The following is a 9259-nucleotide window of genomic DNA, read 5'->3' as shown; positions in this document are numbered from 1 at the left end:
TCTGGTTACGTAAAATGTTTTTAAAAAGAGCTTTTCAGCCTGCAATGTAAAGTAAATCTGTGTGAATCGATGTACAAATGAACCCTGTCAGATGGTGTCTGATGGAGTGTGTGTTGTGTTGTGTCGAGGCGCTCAAACGGATCATGTCAGACTGTCTCCCGTCGATGTGCACAGCTGAAGCTGATGGTGCGAGGATGCTGAGCGCCACCGTTTGGCATCTTCTGTCATAACAGCATCCACAACAGCTGGGAAAATATAAAGATCAAGACCTTCTGGGCAAAATAATGATCTAATTATTATTCTTTTTATTAAAGATAATTATATAAATTTTTTTTTTTTTAAATTATTTTATATGAATTAGATTATTATTATTATTATTATTATTTTTAAATTTTATATTTAATTAGGCTATACATTTTATACATTTAGTATGAATTAGATTATTATTAATATTTAATATTTAAATGTTTTACATTTTTTAATTTTATACATTTAGTATGACAGATTATTAATTCTTTCATTTTTTAAAAATTATTTAATTTAAATATAAGCATATTTATTATTTAGTATGAATTAGATTATTATTTAATATTTAAAACATTTTTTTATTTAAAATATACCTTTATTATTTAGCATGAATTAGATTATTATTATTTAATGTTTAAATTTGACTTTTATTTGAATATACATTTTATACATTTAGTATGACTTAAATTATTGATTTAATATTTTAAAAAATCTTTAATTTAAATATAAGTACATTTATTTTGTATGAATTAGCTTATTATTAATATTTAAATGTTTTAAATTTTATAAATTAAAATATACATGTATAATTTATTTAGTATGAAATAAATTAATAATAATAATAATAATAATATTAATAATAATAATTCAATTAACTTGTAATAATTTATAGATATTTCACTCACATGAAAATTAATTTCTAGCAAATTCGAAATTAAATTATATTCACTACACAAATCAAAGATTTCATTAACTTCAATGACTTCTCCAGGCCTATAAAACATGTTTTCCATGAGTGTGGGAAACATATATACCTAAAAACAAGCTCCTCACGTCACTTCTCCGAGAAGGGTTTTATTTGTAAGATCCTGAATTCTACAAATATAGACTTTTTCCCTTACAAAATCGAATTATTTACAAACTCATTATTGTCCATCACAAAAAAAAAAATCTTTAAAAACTAGTCGAAATTTGCTTTAGTTTCCCCAAACGTTTAAATTTGTCATCATTTACTGACTCTCATGTGGTTTTAAACCCATATGACTTCTGTGATATTCGGCAGAAAGTCTGAGCTGCTCTTCACCACACAATGAAAGAGAACGAGGACAGATGATGATGACCTCCAAAAGTGCCATAAAACATCAAGTCTTCTGGAGCTTTGTGTGACGAACACAACAACTGTTTTTGCTCATAAATGATCATTTTTATAGTGTTTTTCTGCATTTTTCAGCAGTTTATATTACAATCCACTCTGACTCTATGGAAGCAGTTGCACAAACACAAAAAGTCAGATGTTTGGGGACATGAGAGTTAGTGAACTATCCTTTAAAGGTGTTCTTTTGTGATCTGATGCAATATTTTGGTTGTTTACCCAGGAAGTTTAACAGGAAGTTGCTGTTTTGTCTCTCAGCTTGAGGAATGTTGTTCTTCAATGAATCAAAACAAACGGGAAGCAGGCGGAAAGGACAGAGACCTTCATCCTTCATCCAGACAGCTTCTCGGCATCTGCAAAAGTCCTGCTGTGCGGCTGTTATGAAGACGAGCGCTACGCATCGACAGCTTGGCTTCAGTTTCATCAGATATTATCCTTCCAGCCCGTTTGAGAAAGCAAACACGTGTAGACGGTGGGGTGTGAGCCGAACTCAGTCGTCTGGTTCAGTAACGCACTGCTCCACGATCTCACGCAGGTTGGGGTTCTCCATGGCGGCCGCCACGCGCTCCTTATCGTTGATCTGTTTGTTAACTGAGACACAGGAAAACCAGTTCAGAGACACAACGACTCCATCACGCACAGATACAATCTCCCGCTGGACGACGGGCCGTACGTGTGCAGCAGATCAGGCAAACAAACACGAGATTTGAGGAATATTTCGAGATAAGGACCAGTAATCAAACGCCACTGTACAATTAATCGAAGAGTTTGTTTTAACCTTTAAAAAAAATAAAATATATGAATTAAAATTATTTTTATATAATATATATTATAAAAATATATAACTAAATAATTATATATTATTTAACATTTAAATTTTCATACATTTTTATAAGTATTTGAAAATGCATTTTATGAACAATAAGTTATTACACACATTTTATGACAATTTGTATGAAAATGTAAATATAAACAAACAATTTTATTGAACAATTGTATGATTATTTAACTTATTTTTAATAAGTGCAATAATTTTAACAAATGCATTATATGTGTATTTATGAACAAAACAATATATTTTATACATTTTGTGAAAATAAATGTATTCTAATATATATATATATATATATATATATGGCTATTTAATAAAAACTTATTTTAATAACTACAGTTATTAAATAAAATCATATATTTAATTTTTCATAAAATACATATATACATATATATTAAAATAATTATTATTTATTATAAAAATATATAAATTAAAAATTATATATTATTTGTTGTTTAATTTCCATAAATTTTTACAAATATTTAATGCATGTTATAAAAAATAAGTCATTACACAGACACACACACACTTTGACAATTTAAATTAAAAATGAAACAATTAATTTTGAATATATATGATTATTTAATTCAACTTATTTTTTAAAATTATTAAATAAAATCATGCATTTATTTATTTAAATAAATTTAATAAAACCATAAAATGCATTATATATGTGTGTGTATCTATAAACAATTGTATATACACACACACACACACACACGTATATACATATTATTACTGTAAACAAAAAATTACCGAATTAAAATTTAATGAGAGCTTTGTTAATGAAGTGTGAAGTGCACATCTAACAAGCTTGTTATCTTGTGTTCGTGGATATTTGGGCCTCAGGGTCGTGTGAAAGTCATTCCAGCGGCTTTTAAAAAGGCAGAAATTGTTGTAATGAACACTCACTATCCTCCTCGGTCGAGTGCGTTCCCTCAGTTATGTAAATCTCCAGCTGGAAGGGAATAAAGCCAGAGAGAAAATACGATCAGAGGCAGCAGAAAAGAACAGGACATCAGAAACACGAAGCATCACAGAAACAGAAAGGGCTAACAACAATGGCCGTCGCTGTCGCTTTCATTTAACGGCCTTTCATCAACGTGACATCTCATTAAAAACCTACACGGCACGAGGAGATTGTTTACTCTTCCCATTCGTTCCCATTTCCACACTCCTAAAAATACAACATCCACATCCAGGGAATCAAAGTGTTTCTCCCTCTTTCAGGAAGCAGTAATAACGCTGAGCTTTAATGATGAGGACGCACCTTGTGTTTGAACGGCAGGCAGCGCTGAAGCTTGACTTGTAGGCACAGACCTGCAGGAAGAGGAAGAACAGGTGCCAAAGTGAGTTTAATTAGCTGTTCATTGTGATTCAGTCGGTCGACCTCATCAAAGCCCTTCCTGTGCGGAGCGCTAGAGCGGGTCTCCTGAGATCAACCGGTCGAGGTGAAACACGGATAATGAGGGGTATTTACAAGTCTGTGTGACCGATAGGGGTTAATTAAACTCTCCACATATCGACTCGAGGAAACAAACATCAAGTGCAGCTCAAGTCTAATCTTGATCTCAAGAAATTATAAAAGAGTTTCACTAAGACCAGAACACAAACGCTGTGTGTTCAAATCTATTTCATGGCATTTTGCCACAGATTCGTCGCCAAAAAACAAACTAAACAAGGGAAAAGATTACATGGTTTGTGTAACACTGTGTGGAAATCATCAAAACTGAAACCCTTTGTCAATGGATGATAAACATTTCCAGATTGAAAATTATTTTTTCAATGATGATATTCTATAAAATAATTATTTAATTTGAATGTTTATTTAGTTTAATTTATTTTTGATGCATGTGTCATTTGCCATTTGTTATATTTAAAAAAAAAAAAAAAATATATATATATATATATATATATATATATATATATATATATATATATATATATATGTTTATATTTCATTATTATTTTATATTATTTACATTTATATTATTAAAATATATACATTACAATTTATATATATTATTATTATTTATTGTATTTATGTATTTAATGCATTTGATGACAATTTAAATAAATATTAAAAATAATTTTATTGAATAGTTTTTATGTGTGTGTGTGTGTGTGTATATATTATATATATATATATACATATACATATATATAAATAAAAATAAAAACAATTGTATATTATTTTAATATTTTTATTATTTTAAAAATTGTATTATTTTATATTATTATTTACATTTATATTATTAAAATATATACATAACAGTTAATATAAATTATTATTATTTAATTTGTTACATTTTATATGTATTTATTAATGCATTTTATGACATATATACACATTTTATGACAATTTAAATAAATATTTAAAAAAATAATTTTATTGAATAGCTTATATATATATATATATATATATATATATATATATATATATATATATATATATATATATATATATATATATATATATATATATATATATATATATAATGTGTGTGATTATTTACATTATTTGATAATTAATAATTAAGTAATTTTGCTAATGCAAAACATAATTTCCGATTTGTCTTTTGATTTTGAAGTGAAATATGCCCCTGTGAGATTGACCCACTATCGCATGCTGTGGCTTGAAATTATTAATAAGTACAATTATTTATTGATAAGGTTCACTACTAGAAACTCTGTTAACATTCAGACAGTCAAGCTGCTCTTGACACTGAGCAGATCGTCACATTAATCAGATCGTTAGAGCTTCAAAACCAACTATTCTGTAACATCAAACACTATTAGAGCTTCAAAACGCATGAATCGTGTTCATTTTTAGTGGGAATTCTTCATCCTGCAGTGGTCAGTGTCTATCAAAAGTGCTCCAAGGAAGGAACAGTGGTGAACCAGCGACAGGAGCAATGGAAGACATCTTCTTTTACATCACGTGGATGAATCTGCGTTTTTGAACAAATTGGTCTAATGAATGATTCAACGACTACTTGCTTTGTCCCTGAATGAATCAGCCATTTAGAACGAATTGTTTGACTAAATGATTCAACGACTCGTTCGTTAAGACAGTTGAGGCGTTTACATGGACCTTAAAGGATTAGTTCACAAATTAAGATATTTTTGATAAAATCCAATGGCTCAGAGAGGCCTGCGTTGACAGCAAGATAATTAACACTTTCAATGCCCAGAAAGCTACTAAGGCCACATTTAAAACAATCATGTGACTGCAGTGGTTCAACCTTAATACTAGGGCTGGGTGAAAAATACTGATTTCTCGATTTTAATCGATTCTCATTTTTACGAACTGATATCGATTCTTAAATCCCAAGAATCGATTAGTCTAGTCTGTTTTCAGTTGATGAATGATCAGAATATGTAGCGCCTCCCATCCAATAAATCACAATAATCTTTTGTTACTTTTGATATGAAGCAAAGTCTCAGATTTCAAATGACGTCCATCTTATTATGAGATTAAAAAAATAAATACCGTTTTGGCGCTGTTTAATGTGGCGTGACAGATCGCTTTAGCGCCTCAGTTAAAGAGAAGCATGTGATCATCCTCTCCTCCGCTTTAATACCAGTTACAGCGAAATAAACATGAACATCTGAAGGTATGTTAAAATATACAGTACAACTTACTGAAATCTGTATTATGTCTCGTGTAATCGCTCAATCAGTGCTTCAACCTCGGAAAGACGTCAATAAAACAGCTTCAATGTCACGTGACGTCACATTTACCTCAGAAAAACATATTCAGTGACCATAAACTCATTAGTCAGCTAGAAAAGTGACTCTAGAAAGCAACATTCTGATAAATATAGCTATGCACCGTTACATATTCATTATTATTCTTCAATATTTAATGCATGTTTGAATAAATCAGTTATGACAGCCGCGATTTAAATGTTTATATTTAAAAAAAACGAATTGGAGTAGAAATACAATTATGTAATTCTAAACTTTATTTATAATAAAAACATAATTTAAGTGTTTGTATATAAATAAGTTAATTTAACCTTCAATATTATTATAGTAGTACCAGCTGACTCATGGTGCGTTAAGCTAATGAAGCGTTAAGTGCAAGTGATTTACACGTTAAGTCAATGCAAAGACGCGAATAGGCATCCTGCGGCGCAAAAGACGCGATTTGCGTGAATTGAGCGTTTCGGATGTTTGACGTGCGTAATTCGCACGAATCGCACAAGTTGAAAAATCTGAAAAGTGAATGATGAGGTCGGACAATCTGGTAAGTTGTAAGAAACGCGCTTTACTCAATTTGAGATATATATTATACATATTGAGACTACAAGCTAGCTAAAGCCGACAAATTGAGCTTATTCACCATATTTTACAACTACTTTCCTGCTGACGAGTTGTGTTTATTCAGAGGAAGTGTGCAGAAAGAAGTGGAAGAGAGCACCTCTCAGGACGCAAATTTGTGTCTGTTGTGAAGTGAATTTCATGTGCGAATGAAGCGAGTAAACTCAAAATGTTCAAGAGTCCAACTACTCACGAATAGCGTGGTTTATTCACGCAAGTCGCGTCTGGTGTGAACGCCCCATTACATTACAGCATCAGTTGAGAGATTTTTTTCCTCGAAAAAATTTACCATGTACTGTAACTGCTATAATACATCCAAAATAATCGATATCGAAATCGTAATCGAATCGCAAGCATGTGAATAGTAATCGAATCGTGAAAATTGTGTCAATACCCAGCCCTACTTAATATTATAAAGTGACGAGAATACTTTTTGTGCACCAAAAAACCAAAATAACGACTTTATTCAACAATATCTAGTGATGGACGATTTCAAAACACTGCTTCATGAAGCTTTACGAATCTTTTGTTTCGAATCCGTGGTTCGGAGCGCCAAAGTCACGCGATTTCAGTAAACGAGGCTTCGTTACGTCACAAGTGTTTCGAAATGTTTCAAAATTTCAATAGTTTTTCAATAGATTCACGCTCTGAACCACTGATTCGAAACAAAAGATTTGTAACGTTTTGGTGGTATTGTGAGTGAACATAAATAAAAGTTTAAACGCTTTATAGTTTATAATGATTATCTGTATTTCCAAAAATGATTGCGATGCAGTGGAGAGTGATTTGGACGTTGTCAACAAAAGATATGGCACATGTTTTCTGCATTGTCTGTACTGTTATCTGTGAGGTGCAGTGATGTACGTTTGAGGTCAAGTGACTGTTTGTCCTTATCATCTAACACACACACACACACACACACACACACACACACACACACACACACACACACACACACACCTATCAGAGTGGCCAGAGAGCAGTGCGGTACGGTGGGAGAGAACTTGATGATGATCAGATACTCATCGTCCCCGAGCTCCTGCACCTCCACACACTTCTCCGTCACGACGTCCAGCTCCTCCAGAGTGTTGGGCTTCTCCGGATCCCGAATCGTCCGGATCACATCTGTGAAAACATCATTTAAACAAGGAAATATCTGTGAAAACATATAACATTCACCTTGGTTTCCATCAAAATGCCATATTTCATAACTTTGGTACTGTACCATGGTAATACATTGTTTTCTTTTTATTTTGGACATGTACTATAGTAATATGATGGTACCATTTATAAATAATATGGTAATGTTTACCATGATATACAAATACACGATAATTTCAGTACCATGGTAAAACCTTCTTTTTATAGTGGATATGTACCATGGTAACACCTATTTAGTGACAGATATGTGTTATATGTTATATTAATATGGTAATTATTTAATTCCATGGCTAAATATATATAAAATGTACCATTTGACACCATCACTGTACCGTGAAACGCCTTTGTTAAGGTCATCGTGACTCACCGTACACCTCCAGCGCTTTTTCCTCCATCTTCTTGTTTCTCTTGTCATTCGTCAGCTCAGAAAGTCCCGTCAGAAGCCGGACTCGGCTCAGCAGTCCAGACACAAGCTCCATGATCCGGTCCGGTCCATCGCCATTGCTTAAGCGGTCACGCGCTTCTGCTCTTCCGCGTTCACGCAGACCAGAGCGATCAACGGCCGAGCAGAGAAACACGAACATAAAACCGTTAGTAAATGGTTTGGAAAAGTTTATTTGATATTAAAATTGATGTGATCTTTTATTTGTATTTTTCTTGACGAAAATACTAAAAATATTCGTAAAAAGCCAAACTGCCAAATCGATCTAAAAAAAGTTAGGTATAAATATAAATATTTTATATTAACATCCAAAACATAAGCTATTCAAAAGTACTGTTATTGCGCATGTCTGAAAAAAAAAAATTGATATTAAATTGATATTAACTTCGATTTTTATTTATTCTGGGCATTTTTATTATTATACAAAATAATAATAATTATGTTAAAATTACTAATATACAAAAGTAAAAATTGTGACTTTCTTATGACGTTTTATGTCATATTTTCCAGAGCCGTTAAATACGTTAAATTAAAATTTCAACGGCTCTGATAATATCGATTTAGTGTGTCGTAATTTCGATTTATTATGTTATAATTTCGACTTTTCATCTCATAAATATGACTTAGTATGACATATTTTACATTTTATGTCATAATTATGTTTTTCAAAAGCATTATTTTTATCATACAAAATAATAATTATTGTTAAAATTGTTAAAATTACTAATATTATACAAAAGTAGAAATTATGACTTTCTTATGTCATAATTTCGATTTAGTGTGTCATAATTATGACTTTTCATCTAATAAATATGACTAAGTATGACATATTTTACTTTTTATAATTTACAAAAGCATTTTTTATCTGAGGTGGAGGAGGAAACGGGTGCTGTGTTCGATTGGTTTACCTGCTGTCACGTGATGAGCATGTGATGATCAGCTGTGGTTTGTTTGGCTCATGGAGGCTCATGTTTTCACATTAGAACAAACGCTTTAGTTTCTTTGTTGAGGACTTTGTTTCTTCATCTCGCTCGTCTCTTGGTTTGTGTTTTCTGCTCCTCCTCTGAGATGAAGGATGTCTTTTATTCCCCGTATGTTC

General features: G+C 31.5%; 1 protein-coding gene across 2 annotated transcripts; it reads right to left on the bottom strand.

Annotated features, from left to right (window-relative positions):
• Positions 1 to 946: 946 nt before the first annotated feature.
• Positions 947 to 9208, bottom strand: ciao2a (cytosolic iron-sulfur assembly component 2A). Of its 2 annotated transcripts, XM_067379065.1 has the most exons (6): positions 9069 to 9208; positions 8086 to 8241; positions 7518 to 7682; positions 3502 to 3551; positions 3144 to 3189; positions 948 to 1990 (listed from the first exon to the last, which is right to left on the bottom strand). In XM_067379065.1, exons 2-6 carry the CDS (start codon positions 8195 to 8197, stop codon positions 1890 to 1892), a joined length of 474 nt encoding a protein of 157 aa, XP_067235166.1. In that variant the 5' UTR covers positions 8198 to 8241; positions 9069 to 9208; the 3' UTR covers positions 948 to 1889. The 2 variants fall into 2 exon arrangements, with proteins under 2 accessions (XP_067235165.1, XP_067235166.1); XM_067379064.1 differs by lacking the exon at positions 9069 to 9208 and having other exon boundaries at positions 947 to 1990; positions 8086 to 8305.
• Between the last annotated feature and the right edge of the window lie 51 nt (positions 9209 to 9259).

The sequence above is a fragment of the Chanodichthys erythropterus genome, chromosome 24, assembly GCF_024489055.1.
Source record: "Chanodichthys erythropterus isolate Z2021 chromosome 24, ASM2448905v1, whole genome shotgun sequence".
Classification (NCBI taxonomy): Eukaryota; Metazoa; Chordata; class Actinopteri; order Cypriniformes; family Xenocyprididae; genus Chanodichthys; species Chanodichthys erythropterus.
Note: the sequence above shows the minus strand (reverse complement) of the source record. Positions and strands in the feature narration are given on the sequence as shown.

Coding starts and splice junctions, on each gene's coding strand:
- ciao2a (XM_067379064.1), bottom strand. CDS start 8,302: ATGTTCGTGTTTCTCTGCTCGGCCGTTGATCGCTCTGGTCTGCGTGAA. Junction 3,552..7,517: donor CTCTCTGGCCACTCTGATAG/GTGTGTGTGTGT, acceptor CTCTTCCTGCAG/GTCTGTGCCTACAAGTCAAG. Junction 3,190..3,501: donor GCCTGCCGTTCAAACACAAG/GTGCGTCCTCAT, acceptor ATTCCCTTCCAG/CTGGAGATTTACATAACTGA.